Here is a 20,704-nt window from a genome sequence, read left to right as displayed (position 1 = left end):
TGCTTGCATCAATTAAACTCCAGTGATTCCAATCCCCTTGGAGACTACTGAAAAGGATTTGGGTGATAGAAGCGTATGTTTCTGTGTGATGTTTTTTCTGCTAGCAAAGAATATTTTGAGTCAGATTCTGCAGGCTATCCTCAGTCCCTAACAAAGTTCCATGTCCCAGATATTTCAAGTCTTTGCATGTGATTTCAGGGTAAGATTATCAGAAGGAAGGTATAATGTGAATGGATTGTATTAAGTATTTTGATTTTGTTGGAAAACAATAGACAGAACTGTACCTCTGGCTTGGATTTTGCCAATAGGCTTTGTCCTTAGTCTTGTCAGGCCGTCTTGTTTTGAATGAACGGAAGGATTTCTGTAGCTTTTTTTTTTTATGCAAACATTTACAACTGGTCTAGGGAGCTGCTTTGGCAGGAATGTTGGACTCTATGATCTGTAGAGGTCCATTCTAGCCCCTACAATTCTGTGATTGAACCATGTTGGTTTTTTTTCCCCACTTTGTTTTTCCCCCAGGATAGTGGAGGTTATGTTAAATGCCTGGCCTCACGTACCCCTCTTTTAGATTTCCTCCTGCTTTCTGCTACCTCCTATCTGAACCTCTCACATCAGATCACATTACATCTGACTTCTCTGATTTTGTGCTCTCTGCCATGCCTTTTACTGCAGCTGGGAACATTTGTGTCTTCTTAATCACATGCATCACAATTTTTTTTTCTTTGTTTCTCTATTTCTAGTAGTCTTATGCAGTTACATTCTCCCTACCTCTACTGCCTGTAGGAAATTTCCAGATTGCCTTCAGTGTTGGGAGTGGAGTGGAAAGAAAAAGAAGTAATTTAAAGAGTTAGGTTAAGTAAAAATGATGAGTTACTTGAATTCTGAAGATAAATTTTTGAAGTCGAGTTGCTAGGAATGTCTGAATTGGAGAAGAGACATTTTTGCTACTTGCATAAGATTTGCTTTGAGAGTTTTATGCTAATTCTTCTACCTAATAACAGGGGAGGAAAAAGGTGAATATGAATTAGAATGATGATGGTGTAAATTTAGCTGCATCAGGAAGAACTTATGTAGAATTTATTTGAAAAAAGTAAAAAATGGCTTTTGATCTTCAGTGAAGCTCAAAGAGAGATATAATGTAAATGTACAGAAGAAAATATTCTGTAGGAGGTTTCTGAAAGAATTACATTCAGACTCACTTTCTTTGAAAGTTTATGCAAATTCTTTTTGTATTTTGGTATACGCATCTGAGTATCTGACTCATCACCTATCACACTATGATTGTGGCTTCTGTTTAGATCTGTTTAAAAACACAATTTTGAGAAAGGTCTTGAGAAACTCAGTGTCCTGGAGTGTTATTTGAAGTTTTATTTCTCAAGACTCATGATAGCATAATTTCATTAACTATAGGCTATTACAGTCTTGTAATTACTGGAACCTGATGAAGAAATCATTAGGATTTCCTGGCACTAAGAGCATGTGCAGTGTTCCAGAGATTGGCAGACTGCCCTTATAAATGCCTTTCTCTCCTTCCTTGGAAATGTTGAAACATCCAGTTGTCGCTGCTGTAGGCAGGATCTTGTGCTAGATGGAGCTGAGTCTGATCTAGTCAGACAACTGTTGTCACTGCAACAGTTTTTTATTCTTCTGCTGGTGTGATGTCCTCATGCTGTGTTGTACATACACATGTGCTGCTGGATTGTGCTTGGTAATGTATGAGAATATGGTCTGTGAACTTTTCATTCCTATATATATATAAAAAACAGAACAAAACCAACCAAACAGAAGAACTATTTTCTTCCTTGATTTAGACCCTCACAACCACTTTACATCAGTGAAGATCTCACTGACTTCTGACTCCTTATATTTAGATGATTAAATATGGATTTTATAGCCTTTACCTCTTCTGGTAGGAGAAAGCTGCCAAAGATAAATTTTCTTTACATGATGATGCACTCATCTGATGAATTTTCCAGGTGAACATAAGCAACATTTTCAAAGTAGTATTTGTATTCTGGTAATGCAGTTACAGTAATGCATCTTTGTCTCAAGGGAGATTATTCAAGTACAGTGCTGTGCTAACAACAACAACAAAAACCAATAAAATTATCTTTTCTTCTTTGAACAGATAGAAAAAAAAATACTGTTGAAACTAATTTTTTTTTTTTTTTTTTTTTTGGTTGTGTTTTACTGCAGCTGTTTGCAACCTAAAGTTATGAAACTGCCATCATTCGTAGTGCTAGCCACTGAAGAAACCAGCATTATGGCTTTCTAAGGTCTTGATAGTATTGCTACTGAGCATCTTTGAATAACTAGTTGAGTTTGACATGCTTAGGAAACGTGCCAGAGGGTAAACCAAACATCACTTCCATTCTTTCATTTGGCAACTGAAGTGGCAGCAAAGAGGACTGTGAAGAATGCCACCCCATCCCTTGGCCTGCATCCAACCTCCACTTCACTGTGGAAAGGAAAACCAATGAATGTAGCTGTTACTAAGTTACTGTGCAGTGCCACAGCTCTCTCTCTTTCTCTCTTTTTTTCTTCTAACTTAAGAAAAATGCTTTAAAAGATAGAGATCTAGGTTTAATCAAAGAAGAAGCACACACAGGGTACACACAGCCTTTGGTAATGTTCAGTAGGCATTGGGGAAATTCTAGTAAGACCTACATAGCTTTGCAAGCACTGGGCATCTCGATTTATCATAATCAGAGTGCTGATTGCATGCCGCGGTGAGAGAGATCCTTGGGGTTTTTGGCTTTAGAATCCAGAGTGTAATCTTCCTAGTAATTGCAAAATTTCTTCCTGACTTGTCTTAATGGTACAGGATCTGAACTGTATGCTATAGTGTTCAATTTTTAATCTTTCATTAATAATGAAAGCTGAGAGTATACTAAATTGTGAATGAGCCACCTTTGGATTGATGCAGTGGGGTGAGATGGACAAGAAGGTTTTCCTTTCCTTTCTTTTCTGTCATTGTGCAGTGCAACACAGGCATTGTTTGAAGATAAGGGTTGTGCATCCAGTTATGTTAGCTTGCTGTTCAGCCTTGAGATTGTAGCTGCAGTGTTTCATGGTATTTTAATGCATTATTTTGCATTTTATGACTTACTGTGTTCAAAATAATAGAATGATAATTTTTGGAAAAACAAACATTTTGGTGAGAGGGAATGAATTCTTATTCAGGAACAGAAGGCTGTAAGAAAAAGTACAACATTTCAACTTTTTAAAATGTAAGACTATGTGGGTGTATTTGCTTGTGGGCATTTTAACTGTAGGAAAGCTACTTTACTCTGCTTCAGACAAGATTCCTATAAAATGAGTACATCATCACTTGTCATACCATAGGATTCAGAATTTTATAAAGTTGGTTTATAAAGCCCTTTGAATGGATTAGAGCTTCAGAGTTGTTACAACTGATGCATATTAAGGTTTTAATTTGTATGTTTTTTTACACAAAAGTTGTCCTCAATAAATTTTGTGCTCTATTTGCTGTATTTGTGAAAACAGTAGAACCTGTAGGTTAAGCTGTTCTCATTAGACTGTACGGGCCAAAAGAAAACAACACTAATGTCAGTATGTCACATCTTGGAAAAAATATGAAGGGCCTGAGCAGCTTTTTTTTTTTTTTTTAATTTTAAATCATGTAGATTGCAAGAAAGTTATTTTCTGTCGTAGCAGTTATTGGATGGAGTGACCTTTATCAGCTAGTGATATTGATGTAGTGGAAGGGACATTTTTCCACTTGACCTTTATAGAATGTGTCAGCTTGTCCTGTAGCACCAAATGAGTTGCAATTGGCAGATTTGATGGAACACTGACTTGACAGGAGCTTATTGTTCAGAAGCAGAAATGTGCTGAAATGGTGAAGCCTCTAGTAAATAACATGAGAAAAGCCATTCACATGTTCTCCATCACTGGAGAATGTCTTGCTCAGAAATGACCACTGCTAGGTTCCAATCCAAACACTGATTAAGTGGAATTCTAGCAAAACAATCATCAAAGAGTGTTATTTCAGAGTCAAATGTGTTCTATCAACTCCTGTCATCATTGCTCTATAACCAGTCAATGATATTTCTCTATGCTTAACCTTGTTTTTTATATTAACACCTCTGTCCTTAAAAGAAAGAGCAGTAAAATTCAGATAAATGATTTTCAATATACAGGAAAATATTTTACCTGTATGTTGAGTGATTATATATATATATAATTTAATCTATATTAAAGAAATATTCTTTTCAGATATAATTCTAGAAAGAGAAAGCTATAAGAAAGAAATAGAAAGCTATAAGCACATTTTAGTGTCAGAATGGATGTAGTGAAGCTTCCTGTGAAGGAAGCTATGATAATCTTGGCACACTGCTCCAGTTGGGAAGATACAGGACACAGCTTCTGTTCAGATCTGGTGAAATAAAGTTATAGGAAGATTATGCTTTTTGAAGAGAAATCTAAAAACAAAGAACAGAAAAACAGCTGTTGCAGTTGTTGTCTTATAGTTCTGATATATCTTTCTGTCCTGGTTGAAGATTTTGATGTTTCCTCTAAGCAGAAATGATTCCACCTAGAAAATAGGCAAGACAAAGTTGTAATGGAACTCAGGATCTATCTGGAATTTTTCAAGTGATAAATTACCATGACTTTCGAAAAGTACTGAGCAGCAGGATTGATAAAAGAGCATCAAATACCATCTGTCTGATTTACATATTTTACCACAGTTCTTCTTAAGCTGTCCAGTTGAGGTAAAGAAAAAAGGAGCTGATTGGGTATGGAACAGGAAAGCAGCTGTCTTCTATTGCATTTGTAGGAAGAATTTGGGGGGAGGGGGAGGAGAAAAGGAAAAAGTCTGTAGAGGTTGAGTATTTAGATATATCCATTCAATCCTTACTTTCAAAGACATGATGCTGAAACAATATCAATAGCAGAATATGCTGCTGGACAGAATCAAGGTGGAATGCCAGATGGCAAAGTTTATTTTGGTGCAATATAACAAATTCAGCCTTTGTATAAAGCTATTGAAGTATTGTGGATGTGTAGGCATGGTGTGAAATTGATATAAAAATTTACTACTGTAGCTGTAATTCTATTTAATTGTAACTCGTGAATAAGGTAGATATTAGGTACTGTAAAGCTGTATGCTAATAAACTTATTTCTTGCAGCACTTCCATTTGTAGTTATTACATTCTACAGGATAGAGTGGGGTTCAGCGCATTTATTTTACATGCTTGCAAGTGATATGTAGAGGGTTCAGCTGCAGAGCTGAAGCAGAGCCCACATCCTCCATGTTGCAGTTCTGTGCCCTACAAAATTACACTTGAAAGGTACTGCTTCTTTTGTATTTGAGTTCATACTAAAATGGCAAATCCCTTGCCCTTTCTGCAGCTGCTTTTCTGAACCTATTTATGAGAGGGTAGCAATAGCCAAACTTCTGCCTGGGCTCTGTTGCTGGCAGGTGGTCCTGCCCTCGCCTCTGCTGGCCAAATCCCATCCAGCTCTGTTCCTCTTTCTCCTTCCTTCCTGGCTCTGGTTCTCACCTGGCTCTCAGTCAAGGCACATACTGGTCTGGCAGCACAAATTTCCAGCCAGGAAAGCTCTGATGGACAGGTGGAGAGGCTACTGGAGGCAGTGAAATGCTGTGGGCTTGAGTACAGGCTGGAAGAAGGCGGTCAGTTTATATTCACGAAATATTCATGTCTGGTAGCACTAAGCAGGAGACTGCTGTGGTTGCCCTGGTGCTGTTCTCCACTTGGGTGGTACCTGTGTAGGATGCAGCTGTATGCCTGGCTGTGTTTTGGGGCCGGTGGGGGATGTTCATTCACTCTTGACTGTGTTGCTGAATGGGTACTTAAGTACAGTTATAGGACTCTGGGACTTGCATGAGAGCCAGGATGGAAAGAAGATCATAAATGCAGAAAGAGCAAACTGTAAGAGGTGGGGAGCTAGGCAGACAGGATTTTTTTGTTTGTTTGTTTGAAGAAGGGACTCCATACTCCCTTCTTATGAAATAAGAGAGGGTGAACTTTACTTGCTTTTGAAATGAGAAGGTTAAGAGGTGATGCCAGGAACTAAGGTGTCTTCTATAGGGAGCAGAGTCCAGTAGAAGTAGAAGAAAGATACTAACTTTTGAGAAAAGGTCAAATTATGGAAGGGATAATACAAGACTTCTTATGCAAGAAGCACTTAATATTGTGTAATTATAGTAATCCTTTTATCTGAAGATCTCATGCAAGTGTTAATTAAGCCTAATGAGGCCCCTGCAGAGCAATTGTTATGGTCTACATTTTTGCAGAGAGGGGACTAGAAGCTGAAAGAAATGGGGTTATTTGTTTGAGATGATGTAGCAGCACTGTGGCAATGGCGCTGCTAAGAGAATAGCATGACTTCATGCTGCCTCACAGCCATGGGCAGAACCCCTTCCATGAAACCATGTTGTATATCCTTATTGCTATTTTTTTTTTGCCTGAAAGTGTACATACATGTAGATGCATTTAAAAAAAACCTCTGGACAAAGAGTTTCTAGATGGTGTTTCTTGATCACACTTAGCCTGTAGCTGTTCTTCAGTTTTGTCAGAAGGTATGCTTAGGATTTACAGGATCCTGTAATGTTTTGGTTAGCATTCAGTGTTTTCAGAGCCTTATGGGAAGCAGCTATACAGAAAATACTATGTTGGTGACATTTTGTATGTTAATTCTTTCCGTTGTTTAGTTCATCCTTTCTGGTGGAGAGCAGACTGAGGAATCCCTTTGTGAGATTCCTATGGGGAAATCAACTCCTAAGTTTCCTTCCTATCATACTCTTAAACTGCTTCTATTTCAGCACAAAAATTATATTAAAAAAATAAAAAATGTACTGGATGGGTGAGGATGGGAAACAGAAAATTACCAGGATTTTGCACCCTAGTCCTAGAATACAGACTGGACAACACTCTCAGGCATATGTTTGAGTTTTGGGTGGTGCTATGTGGAACTGGGACTTGGGTTTGATGATCCTGCTGGGTCCCTTCAAACTTGGGATGTTCTATGATTTATAAATGACTATGTTGTGGTGAAAATCCCAGTTTTTCAAAGTTTTGTTCCTCAGGTGCAAAACACATAGCTACTGTTTTGAGGAAGGTGTGCTGTATCTGTCCATCTTCATGATAGAGGCTTACAGGCTGTGTAAAGGGAAATAATTCAGCAAACAGAAGTGATTTTGGGAATAAGAAGCTGCAGAGCAGGAGTTTTTGATTAAAGATGAGTTTCAGCAGTCCTTTAAAGTATATTGCCTCCAGTATGGAACCATTATCCCTTAAGGGCCCTTTTGCTGGTGGGCAACTTGTCTGCAGTCGTTGTGAAAACATAATCACTCAGCAAGGTATATGACAGGAATCATTTCTAGGAGACTTGGCTAAAGACTGCTTGAGGCTGTTTGTCTTGCTCTGGGATTCTGTGCTATCTTCAGAGGATCTCACTTTACCTCAGTGTAACAGTTTGTGGCAAGAAGTGGGTACTTGAGGACAGTAGCATGGGGAATGGAGCGAATCTTAATTTCAGAGTAATGTGATGGAAGAAGGCAATGACTTGCAGTGCAATATGACACAGCTAGGAAGCTGCTGATGTGAAGTATAGTGTGATAGCAGAGGAAGCCTTCTCTGAGGTTCTTGCAATGAAATGTGCTTTTGTTACAGATCAGCTTGAGAGCCTGTTTCAGTAGAGGGGCTTTCTTTTCAAGTGCTCTGAAACTCTCAAACATACTGTAATATTTTTTTTTTAATAAAATTTGATGTCTTTATGGGCATGTCATGAAATATTTCATGATTTGAAATTTGGGGTTGGTTGGATGAAGTGTTCTTGAGTGAATTTCAGGAAAAAATGGACTACAGCTTTTACATTTGACAGTATTATCTTTTTCCCATGCTGCAGTTGTTTGATCAAATTGCAGTTGTCACTGCCCAAAATTATTTAAATTATTTCTGATCACCCTATGCATGCATTAATACTGAAGTAATCCTAGGAAAATGATATTGAAGGATAGAAGATGGGAAACAGTCAAGATCTTGGTATTTGCAAGCCAAGTAAAATGCATGAGTGCCTGCTGGGGAGGAGCTCTGAGGAGGGGGACCTGGGTGTCCTGGTGGATAACAGGCTGGCTGTGAGCCAGCAGTGTGCCCTGGTGGCCAAGAAGGCCAATGGTATCCTGGGGTGCATTAAGAAGAGCGTGGCCAGCAGGTCGAGGGAGGTCTGCCCTGGTGAGGCCTCACCTGGAGTATTGTGTCCAGTACTCCTTGGTACAAAAAAGACCAGGATCTCCTCAAAAGAGTCCAGCGGAGGACTACAAAGATGATAAAGGATGTGGAACACCTCCCTTATGAGGAGAGGCTGAGAGACCTGGGTCTGTTCAGCCTTAAAAAAAAAAGAAGACTCAGAGGGGATCTGATCTGCATCTATAAATATCTAAGGAGCGGGAGGCAAAGGCATGAGGCTGGACTCTTCTCAGCAGTGTGTGGTGATAGGATGAGGGGAAACGATCATAAACTGAGGCATAGGAAGTTCTGCACAAATGTGTGTGGGAACTTCTTCACAGTGAGGGCGACAGAGCAGTGGCACAGCTGCACAGAGAGGTGGTGGAATCTCCTTCTCTGGAGACGTTCCAGACCCACCTGGACGCCTACCTGTGCAACCTGGGCTAGGGAGCTGCTTTGGCAGGGGGTTTGGACTCGATCCCTAAAGGTCCCTTCTGACCCCAACAGCTCTGTGATTCTGTGAGTATGTCATCTAGCTAAGGCACCTTTCCTCTGTTTTGCTGTTTCTATTTCCCACTGAAGGTTAACTTTATTCTAACCTTCAATTAAAGTCTGAGTATGGCAAGGGGGAGAAGGGGGAGTTTTAAGGAGGAACCCAAATCACTGTTGAGAAAATAAGACGACTAAAGAAACAAATGCTTGTAGAGATGGAGGATATGGCAATGGAGGAGGATGAAGGGGCAAACCAATGAAGGGGCAGAGGAGGGAGAAACTGAGTTATGTGTGTCTTAGAGAAGAGGAATCTGGACTGTGAAACTGAATTCAGAAGTTCTCTTACTGCTATCTTTTTTAGAATATGGTTCTTTCTGGATGACACAGAGCAACATGACTGCTGGGTGCTAAAGCAGTGATAGAGGGTGAAAATCATAAATAGGACTAGACTGAACTGCACTGGCATCTTTAATAGTTCTTGAACAGTTTTTGATTTTGCATCTACTGATGGAGAGTGCTTGGAAAGTGTATCAAATTAATTCAAAGTGAATTTTTAATCCTTGAAAGACAGCAAGGACAAAGAAGAAACATTGAAACAGGACATATATATATATATCTATCATTGACATTATTGATATATAGCAGGACATTAAATATATTTGAAATTATGGACTCTTAGAATTGAGACTTGGAATATTGACCATTATTGTGGGGAACTCATGACGGAGAAATTAGGAAGTGAGGGAAGGAAAAAAAAACAAACTTCTGATATCCAGGTACTCACCTGTAATGAATTGCTTAATGAAATGCTTAATTTCCACAAACTTATTTACTCTCCCACCACTCTTTGTTCCTAGAGCAAAGCTTCAAGTTTACTAGCAGTTTCCCATTGCAGTTTTCGGAGTGATTAGTTTGAGGTTGTGTGTGCGTGTTTATATTTTCTTAGCTGCATGTGATATCCATTTTATAAGAAAGAATATTTGTTAGTTTTTCATCAGTGTGCCTCACAGCAGAAGGAAAAGAGTATAACTGTATTGTGGTTTCAGTGATGCTGAACTGTAGCTGGTAACTTCAGCAGAACTGCAAGCCAGTTTCTACAGATACTACAATTGCACAATGTAATAGCACACATTTTGAAATCTGGTGTATATTTTCTTTCAGAGTTAAATGTGAAGCAACACTGCATCTACTCTCTGGTGTTTCTTAGCCTAGAACTTGTGTTGTTTTGATGTGCAATTTTAGCATGGCTTTTAAAAATACGGAGATACGCTTTTGCAGAAAACTCCTTTTATTATATGCATAATATTCTTATACTTCTAGCACATGCACACACAAATCCTTCAGATAGTGTATTAGGATGGTATTCTTAATACTCTCAGGTTAGTTGATAACGAAGGAGCCTTTTATTTGCCTGATAGCTGGAACAAAGAACTTTTGATCTGTTGTAAGTGTTTGAATAGATCAAAAAATTCCCAAGATAACGTGAACGTGTCTGTAGTTAGAAAAATGCCAGTGTCTACATCATCAGACTTTATTTCCTGTAGACTGTTTAGAATTTACCTTGTAGAAATGACCAGTATCACACAATATAATGCAATTTGTTGTAGAGTAATGCATTCTCTGTTAATTGGCATGCCTATCCTCTAATTAACCAGTTGCATTTGTCCAGAGGCAGTGAGGAAAGGCAGATGTTGGCTTAAAGATTCAGGAGTGAGGAAGTGGGCAGAGTGGATTGGAATTGAATCCTTCTCTGTCCACATTAAAATATAGCTCACAGTCATCTGTGTGTGTAGACAGTGCTGATGGGAAACCTTTGCCAGAGTTCCTCCTCTTCCATCTCCGATAAGAGAAGGAGTTGTTCTGTAACCAGGGAGCTTCACATTCATCTCTCCTAGCTTCTTGAATTTGAGGGTTCTTTTTAAGAACAAAATTCAACTCAGAACAAAGACCTGTCCCATTGTGCTGCGTATTCTTGCTTTTTTTAAAATGCAGATTTAGCCTGGAATCAGCAGTACATGTTTTCCTTTATTTCTGTTCAGTGTCATATATAGTGACAGTACTGTCAGCACTGCCTAGAAAATAATGTTGATATCAAATAAAGTGCACCAGCAAACAACTTGTTTTTCCCTTTGATACATCTTTAAACGCTCTTGTATATTACTTTTCCTGTAAAGTCACATTGGAAATGCAGAATTCTTGGTGGTTCCACTGGAAATTTGATGCTTACAAAAGAATATGAAAAGCAAGCAGACAACAGGGCACTGTTTATTTTGAACTTTGAATAGATTAAAGCAGAAATGATGCCTCCAAAAAGTGCCCGAGCTCTGCAAATCTTATTGTGTTTGAACAAACTTAACAATTGCAGCAAATCCAAAGACAATGACTATATGGGCTAGACACTGTATGGAATTGTACCATTATTTTAGTGCAATTACGAAGATGACTTAAGGGGTTGTCATACGCAGAAAATTGTCCATTATTTCACTGCTACTCATGGCAGATGCTTTCAAAAATGCAATTACTCCAGCATTTAGAAAATTATGGAAATGTCTAGTTTATGCTGCAGTGCAAAATACTTATTAAATTCTTACTATTAAAAACGTTGCTATTAAAACACTGTTGTAATGCAATGTCTTTTAGAAGTATCATATTAAGAACAATGGAGATTAAACTACAGTTATTATAAAAGTACTGTGCACCATTTTCATCCACACTTTTTGTCTTTGTCTTCAGTTGTCTTTCAGCTATCCTTTGTTTTGTTGATTCAGAGTATGCTGGTGAAGGACTTTTCTTTTTTCCTCTGTTGTTTGAGCCTTATACTTTTGGCATATGTTGGTGGTGGCTTCTCTGTGAGACAATAGTGGCAAATACTAATTATTTTGCTTGCAGGATGGTCATACAACAGAAGGTTGTGATGTGAGTTTATCCGGATAGTCCTGACAGTCTAGAAAGAACAGCTGTAAGGATAATTGAGCCTACATCACTGTCAAGTGATAATGGGAAAGTATAGCATTAGAAAGTAATATTTTTGCAACACTGGACAGGTTACGTAAGAGATTCGTCACCCAAATCAGTATTCTGCCATTTCCCACTGGCTGTTTTCCCCTGTCCTTTCCCAGAAGCATGCCAGAGGAACCTTTCAGTTTTTGTGGCTTTTTGCTCTTCTTCAGATTATACTGATAGTTAACTCACAAGCCACTGAGTCTTATGGTCTGTCCCCATAAATCACTGTCCCATTTAGCTCATGTTTCTGAGAAACATAGAACTCATTACTGATCTGTGTAGGAGGAGTTTGTCAGCAATGTTTCTCCTATAGATAAGAAATTGGGATATTGGTCAAAACTTAGGCTGAAAGTCTACCCTAGATTTTCAGTGATGTCAATCTAGCAAGAAATTTTCATATACAGCGTAGAATTTTCAGTGTTAAAGTGTGAACTACATGGGGGGAACTTGGTGGTGTGCTTCAGGGAAGCATCTGTGAAGCTTTTGGGAATTTCAATTTTTTGCTCAGAGCCTAAGGGAATACTCTCAAATCCATTATAAATTAGAGAGGGAAAATCAATATCTGACGATCTGTCCAGATTCTTTCTACAAGAAGTGTAAGAGATGAAATGTCTGTTTGTATATTTTTAAAGCTTTCAGACTTCCAATTCTGCTGCAGCACTGACATTCATTATATTAAATTATGAAATATTCTGTATTTTTTAAGGACACAGCACCTATTCTGATATGGACTGATACAGGAAAATATTGGGAGAAAAAGTTATCCCTGAGGAGCTCTTGTAAGAAATCTTTTAGAAATCTCCATTGCTCCTTTCACAGGCAATATTTGGAATACCAGGTTTCCCTTCCTTTCCCCACTCCTACTTTACGTCTACTTATTTATTCTTGGTTGGAAAGAAGTGTGAGAGTGTAGTGGAAATGCTAGTCATGGCTTGAACCAGTGATTGAGCACCTGGTGGGAAAGCAGGGCCAACCCAGGAAACTCAGGTGTATGCAATGTACCTGATTGACCAGAAGGGCTGAAGCTGCGATCCGCCCCTTCTCAGACCTCATTTAAGGGCTGGCAGTGGAGGTAAGGGTGTCTTGCTGGAGATCCCTGCCTATCTGAGGCCTTCCAAGGGTAAGCAGATTCTTTCCTTTGTTTCTGTGTCTGCGCTGCTGCACTTGAGTGTATTCTCACTTGCTTCTCCACTTTCTGTCATGTTACAGCATTATGGAGAGGAGAAACGGTGTGCAAGCAATGTTGCATGCAGCAGGGGAAGCTAAGAGTGCTGAATATATAATCATGTTGTTGCTGTGCTTTTTTGGCTATTCCAGTGTCTTCATCTGGCAGGGAATTCAGGAGTCTGACTCTTTTCTGCCCTCCAGGGTACTGAGCTTCTAACTCTAAATACCACTAGTCAGAGACAAATATCTATCTAGTGTCTCACTAGAGTAAAGCAGGGATTAGAAGGGTTTGTCACATACTAAGAGTGACAAATAGCTGAGAAATATGCATAAAACAAAGAGTTGTGGAATGTAGTGTTGCCAACAGACTGTGAGTGAATCCTGTGGCAGTTGCTTCAGACTTCATAGGATGTTCAGCACCCAGGAATTCATTTTGCTCAGCTGTTCCTCAAGGTTGTCTTGATAGTTCAGGAACATTTTTGGTTGAAATGGAGAAATTAGGAGGTGGGTAAACAGGATATTTACACCTGCATTATTCTCTATCAGCCATTGTGCTCTAGCTGTTTATGAGCTGAACATGAAAGAGAATCTAAGCAGTTGGCCTGGAACATTTTAGCCTCTGCTTACTGTTGGTTCCAGCAGCTACTTTTTCACTGTCTACTAGAAGTATTCCAGAGACCTTGGTCCAAATAGTATTTTAATTTGGATTGGGTGTGTGAGCCTTCAGAGGGAATTTCCCAATAGTCCCATTTACTATACTTTGCTTTGCATTATAGAGCAGCCACAGACTGCATGAACTGTTTTTCTTTCAGGCAAAACAAGGAAGATATGTGCTCTAGGGTCTAACTGGCCCTCACTGCTTGGAACTGTGCTAAGCCTAGTCTGAATTAAGACCCTTGAGATTTTGAGTATTCAGAACAGAGTTGTTTTGTTGTGCTGTCAGTCTGCATGGTCATTAGGGTAGGCAGAACTCTGGAGTGCAGCTGCTGCTCCTGTTGCTTGAACTGGATCTTTCAATGGCTGTCCCCAACTCTGTGCCTTCATAGAGCCAGCCTACATTACCTGTGTAGTTTAACTCTTTAAGTTCGCTGCTTTCTGTATGCAAGGCTGAATGGAAAGTGAGAAGTGTGCTCACTAACAGCAACCAGACCTCACATGGTGAGGGACAGCTGTTCGGTTATCCACATGTAATTTAAAGCTCCCTTTCACACATATGGTGAGCAAGGACTTGCAAGGAATTGAATATTTTCTATTGTGCATCTGTTCACTGCTGTTAAATGGTTACTTTCTTTATCATAAAGAAATTAAAGAAAATAAAGAATTAAAGAAATAAGTTGCTTTTAATTCCTTCATTTTTGATCACAGCGCATGTCTTTGCATATCATATTTGAATGTTAATTGGTGTGTATGCTTTCTCACAAGTGATTTTGCAGGAGGCTAGTGCTAGTAATTAGGCTATAGACCCCTTGCTTACTAGGCTGTCATCCAGCTTTGCTTCGGTCACGTATTCAGTCTCCCAATTACCTCTCATTCTGTAGCCTTTGTAGCATTGCTTTAGCTAATATAAGTCACTGTCCAGTAAAAATGAGATGTGCAGTCTGAATATAAGAGTGCCTAAATTATTAATGTGCAGGAAAATGAAGACAATGTTATCTTGCATTCACAGTAGTTAAATAAATAAATAAATTACCTGCTGTGGTACTTATTTATAGAATTCCTAATTCCATTTTGAAATTGTCTACTGTAGGATATTTTGGAAACCAAAAGCATATAGTTTCAGAAAAGAGAAGTTTCTAGTGTGTAGATGCTCATCTGCTCATGATTTTTCCTGCTCTCAAGGTACTGATCTAAAAGGTAGTGTCTTATTCAGGAAATCTTTTGCCTGATAATCATCATAGGTTAAGGAAGCAGTATCAAGGTAAGGGGATGCTATGTGCTTGTTGCTAACCATGCTTTCCTTAGACCTGCTCCTGTGAACAGGAGAAGGATTAGAGTTAGGGTTGAGAAATGGAGAATAGATGGATCTTCAGAGTTCTGTGGTTCTTACAAAAAAAGGTATCAAAATATTTTTGTTGCTGATTTTGCAAAAGCGCTTTAGTCATCTTGGAAGCTTTAAGTTTTTAAGAAGGTGAGTGCTAGGAAACATCTAGCAGGTAAGAAGAAGAATTTAGCAAGGTGTGATTTCCATACATAGATTCTGCACTAATCCTCTTCTAGTTCTTCAAGACTGTGATGGAGATCTGAAACTTTTTTAAATGATGATAAGTAATTCTGATAAAGTGAAACTACTCTTCATGAGAAAAACATTTAATTATGTAAAAAGTAAATATTTCGCCAGATGTTCTTGGATGGTCAATTAAGAATTATAAAAATTGTTTCATTTGCTTGAAGCTATAACAGAGCATGACGCTTATCTAACTGGGAACAGCAATTAGTCAATGTACTCCAGGCCTGTAGCCTGGGTTGGCTTTAGATGGAGTGGGATATTTCAAGTACAGCAGGCAGTAGCCAGTTGGAAAGGAGGGTAACTGAGGCTGACTGCTGCACAGAAGTAGAAACCTCATTGAGGGTATCCATAGGACTGCATCACATCAGCAAGCTAGCAACAGAACATGATGAAATAAGAAAAAAGTTTTATTCCAAGTACTTGTCAGTGTGTATTGAATATTTTAAAGTTCTTTCATTTTAGGACAGAGGCCTACAAATATGCCACTTCCTCAAATAGAAGAATTGCTTTTTACAATTGCTTTTTATAAGTGTTAAATGACTTATTTTGTGGTGAAGCATGGGATGGAGGATCAAAACATTAAACTTTTCTTTGTGATGTATACTTGAGAGCATGTGGTTTCTTTCGGTGTTTCAATTCATCAGTGAGCTCTGGAATTCTATGAAGATATTTTCTGTGTGATTAAAAAACTAAAATGAAGGTAAAGTGGTATTTTTATGCCTGACGGCTTATGAGTAACAAAGATTTTCTGTCTGCTTCGTGGCTAGATCCTAGAAAGTGTGGTGGAAAGGGATCTCAGAAGAATACATTCTATTTTGCTGGCTTCTGCCTTAAAAACTGTGCCAGAGCTACCCCTGAGAGATGTCTGACCTGGAAACAAAAGCTAATGGGGATTTCATGGCTGTCCCAAGCAGCCAGTTTTAGTGCTTTACTATCTCTATTTTTCCTGATCTTCATTGTTGCAACCAAGATTTGTTACTTAGGACTAAAGTTCTGAGTAAAAGCATTTTTATTAACTATTTCTTTGCATCTTCCTGATATGTTGCAGTGCAGGAATTTGCTCCCTTCAGTCTTGATCATCACTAGATTCAGGATTTTTTGATTCCTTCATGTGTCATATTTGTTAGGCATCTGATTATTTCCATAACTTCTGCTTGATCTATTTCTCTTGTGATCTGCAACACTGCAAGCTAGACTGAGATGAGCTTTATTAGCTTGATTCCCTTCTTAGCAACTGGGACTGAAATGCTTTGGTTTCTTCATTCACCAAAGGCATCGGCCAGGTTAAACCAAAGAGGTTTGCTTTCTAGGAAAGGGGCCCAAAAGCAGGAGTACTGCACTATTCAGGTAGGTGAATGTTGGGATTTCTTTGGATGTAACCCCTAATGACAATGCTGAAAGGATAAATAATCATTTAGTTCTGAAAGATGACAAGCAGATATGACCAGCAATAATGCTTATACCGTTGGAACAAATTATTTAGAAATGCCTGTTAGTAGGAACTAATTGAGTTCTGTGTGGACTGGAGTATATAGAGCAGGATGCAGCCAAGAATTAATGATAGAGATAATGAAGTGGCATATGGATTCCTTCAGCTGTTTTCATTCCCAAAATAGCCAGTTTCAAGGGCTAGGAAGGATGAATCAACTGGACGCAAAAAAACAGTGTTAGCATAATTATGTCAAAAAAAACCAAGTTAAAGCATCGTGGAATGGGTTTTGTCCATTTGATTCTCCTTTGGTGCAAGTTTTCCAACTCCTCACCCTGGGTGCAAAGGAGAGCACCAGCCTGATGCCTCCTCCAGCTACTAAGTTTTATAATGTGAATATAAACCTGTGTTATTAACTTGACATCTATCAATCACAGTAGTACATTTGAATCTTGTCACGTGGATCTCCTGGAATGATTCTGTTTTCCTGCCTTGTAAAGTTGCCAGTCCAAACATGATCCAGTTTCTTTTTTTCCTTTTCCCTGGGCTGTTTTTGTTACTTCCTTGGGCTGTTTTTTGTGCTTGAGTCCTTGTATCTTCTGCTATTTTACTGTAATCTGCTATGGATGAATGCTTGGGAAGCTTTACAATAGTGAATGCTGCTGCCATACCTTTTGAGATAGGGAAAGCACTTCTTCCCATGTGTTGAAAGTCTTAAAGAGTATTGCTGCAACTCCCACTCAGGTAATGCAGGAAGCCAAGCAGTGAATGATTTGAGTAAAAGGAGATAGTACTGCTCATTTTGATGGTCAGTGACCACTGACAAAATTCAATCCTTACTTATCTGATTATAATAGTGATATCTTTGATGCCAGTGTTTGAAGTTCCATATGAGATGTGGTGGTATGTTTTTCTGGTCAAAATCTCATCTGTTTTTATGGGCTGGGGAGTCTCATCTGGGTCATATTGTGTGACCATATTCTATGACCAGAATCATAGAACGGTTTGGGTTGGAAGGGACCTTTAAGACCATCTGGTTCCAACTCCCTGTTATAGGCAGGGATGCCTCCCTCTAGACCAGGTTGCTCAAAGCCCCTTCCAGCCTGGCCTGGAATGCCTTCAGAGGGGGCATCCAAAGCCTGTGTGGGCAACCTGTTCCACTGTCTCACCACCCTCATAGTAAATAATTCTTTTTAATATGTTGTCTAAATTTATTCTCTTTATTTATTCATCAGCTGACACTCCTAAATCCTTCTCAGGGCTGCTCTCAAACCATTCTCCACCCAACCTGTATCTGTGCTTGGGATTGCCCTGACCCAGGTGCAGGACTTTACACTTGGTCTTGTTGAACCTCATGAGGTTGGCATGGGCCCACCTCTCAAGCTTTTACAGGTCCCTCTGGGTAGCATCTCTTCCCTTTAGCACGTCAACTGTACCACTTGGTGCCATTTGTGGATATCCTGTGGAGTTGCTGATGAATGAAGGTTTTGGAGGTGTCCCAGAGAGAAACAACGAACAATCCTACCTACTCTTTGTCATCCAAGATCACCTGGCATTTCTTTTAAATTTTGTCTGCTAGGTGATTATATATTGTTTACACATGTAGAGTGGGTGGTTCTAGATATTATTTCTGATCTCAAGCCAGAAAGTCTGAATGATGCTGCTCTGTAATAGTCATTCTGGTTTTGGTTGGCAATAACTTGGATGTTTGCTTATTGCTTTTTTTTTCTTCCCTACCTGTTAGAGGCTGCTGATGTGTCCTTGTCCAAACTATTGTACACTGTTTTCTGCAATCGATTGCTTGGTTGCCTCATCTGCTGTGACAGTTTCTGGGGAAAGCAAGCTAGCTCAAGGTGTTTCCACAAGGCTCAGGGCTTGTTCCACAGTTACGTGCCCTACTTTCTGATTTGAATGATCTGGTTGAGGTAGTGCATGAGGAGCTATGTCGGAACCCATTGCTCCTTGCAATCCTTTAGGCCAGGTTCAGGACTGGGTGATGACAATCTCAGCTAGAGTCTTCTGGCAGCACTTTGCACCATAATAACAATAACAGCATGTGTTTATCTATTCTTGAACAGTCTGCTGGCCTATGGAGAAAATCTAGTGTTGTTAGTACGTTGTATGTCTTTATTCTTTTCCGTCACCACCATAGCAGAAAGGACATCAAAACTAATGATGGATTATTGTAAAAATGAATCACTGTACTGAAATAGCAAATATAAACAGCACCTCTTCTTAAAACTTCTTTGAGGATAGAGAAGAAAATAAGCAGTGAGAAGCATTCATAAATGGGTGTTATACTGATAGTGACATGCATTGAAAATGTTAGAGGGAAAGGAATGCTTATCATGCAAAATTGCAGAAAGAAATGTCACAAGGGAAGTACAGAGTTGTAAAGGCTTTCCATTTGTGGACCAACTCAAAACTCTTTGATCTGTTTAATGTATCATCAAAGGCGTCCTGTCTTGTATCAGACAGATTTCTTGTCTGTATGTCATTTTTTTGCCTAGTATACTTGCACCATGGAAAGAGGATAAATATACCATAAATAACTGTCTGTATTTGGAACAATTTTCCTTCCTTTTCTACACAGAGAAAGGAGACAAAGTAAAGATTAACTTATGCAAGAAGTGACTCTAAATCAACAGAGATACATTAGAGTTAAAGCACTGCCATTTGTATCTGGAGCTGATGATAATCTAGACGTAATTCAGGAGAGCCTAGAATGAGAAAACAGCTAAAATTTCTGTAATTGCGTGTGCATTTTCTGCTGAAATGTATTGTTGAGATACAGGCAGTTCTACAGTTCTTGATCTAGTAACAATACTGTTTTTCAAAATTCAGACTTCAGAAGTGCAATTGCCATCTAAGATCATTTTAAAATAGAGCAGTGAAGAATGAGTTTTCATATAATTCAGTTCAGAGTTGTTATTTTAGGAAGGGAGTGTGGATGATAACTTTGACCCATACCAAATCAAAACTCAATAAAAGTGCTGGGAAGTCTGCATAAAAGAAAGTCATTTAACATCCTGATTACCTGATATTGACTGTTGTAGTCTTAATAATTCATACTGGAGCAAAAAAGATTGAAATATTTTATCAAAAAAGAACTGTTTGTGATGTAGATTTTTACTTCTTACTGATCAATCTTCTTCAAGCATAACAGAATCTTTTTTTTTTTTTTTTTGTAATTTCTAGCTGATAAATTTAGATGGAAATTAGAAGAATTGGAAAAAGAAAAAAATTCTTTAAAATTTCAACTTCCTTCAAGACATCCTTCAATTAGAAGTTTTTTGGATAGGTTTGTCACCCAAGTTCAAGCAGTACTGTGCTGGGCTGCAGATGGGTAAGTTTGTTCACTTCTCCTTATGTAAAATGGCATTTAATTTAATATGAATTTGTAAGGAATTTCTAGCATAAAAATATGAAGCACATTTTGAAAACATGCCTTCTCCACCCTTTTTCCTACATTTCATTCAGAAATACTCTTAAAAAGGTTGATTACTGTGAACTTGTGAATCAAATTTCAAACTTTTCCCAGGGGTGTTGAGTGAGAATGGGTTTGAATTCTGACCCAGCAAAAGTATAAGGCAGTTTGAGCAATGGAACGTCATGGAGTTAATTCTGATGCTTCTTATTCAGGCAATGAAAGGGCACTTAAATATAAAGTAAAAGTGGGTTATTCTTTGAGATGTGTAGATCTTTGGGGGCTTCCTTTTATGCATTGCTTGTTAGGTGGCAATAGTGCACTCTGCACTGTACAAAGTCACAGAAATCACTTCTCAGCCTTCTCTTCAAGGGAGAACAGCTTCAAAGACAGAGGGAATGTGAGATGCCTTGCATGACTCAAGGGAGGTAGTTAGCTTAGAAAGAAAAGGTTGTCTCTATTTCTGTATCTTTCTTCAGCTGTGCTACTTGTTACTGTTAAAAGTAAGGGGATTATTCGTTCCCGGGTTTTGGAAGCTATTATCAAATGCTATAGCACAAATAAAAGAAGAAAAGCCTTTTATATTTTGGCAGCTTGTACATGTAAAGGCTGCCATGTGTCTATGGTATGTGTAACTTTTTAATATATATGAAAATTAGTTAAAATCTCTGCAGATAATAGGATTTATTGAGAAATGACGTATCGCATTTTAATGGGCTTTTTAGCCAAAGTTTATAGAATG

General features: G+C 38.7%; 2 protein-coding genes across 2 annotated transcripts in view; both read left to right on the top strand.

The window, feature by feature from the left end:
• The window catches only part of DISC1 (DISC1 scaffold protein), a 188,504-nt gene that overhangs the window by 36,525 nt on the left and 131,275 nt on the right, over nucleotides 1–20,704 (top strand). The window contains exon 4 of the mRNA XM_065730393.1: nucleotides 19,734–19,881. Within this exon, the coding sequence (XP_065586465.1) occupies nucleotides 19,734–19,881 (148 nt within the window). The remainder of the gene's footprint in view (nucleotides 1–19,733; nucleotides 19,882–20,704) is intronic.
• SPRTN (SprT-like N-terminal domain) overlaps nucleotides 1–20,704 on the top strand; it is a 181,358-nt gene that overhangs the window by 147,235 nt on the left and 13,419 nt on the right. The window lies entirely within an intron of this gene.

The sequence above is a fragment of the Cyrtonyx montezumae genome, unplaced genomic scaffold (genome assembly GCF_038088225.1).
Source record: "Cyrtonyx montezumae isolate F1298 unplaced genomic scaffold, pur_monq_1.0 scaffold_0, whole genome shotgun sequence".
Taxonomy (NCBI): domain Eukaryota; kingdom Metazoa; phylum Chordata; class Aves; order Galliformes; family Odontophoridae; genus Cyrtonyx; species Cyrtonyx montezumae.
The sequence above is the reverse complement of the archived record's forward strand: the minus strand, read 5'-3'. Positions and strand labels throughout refer to the sequence as shown.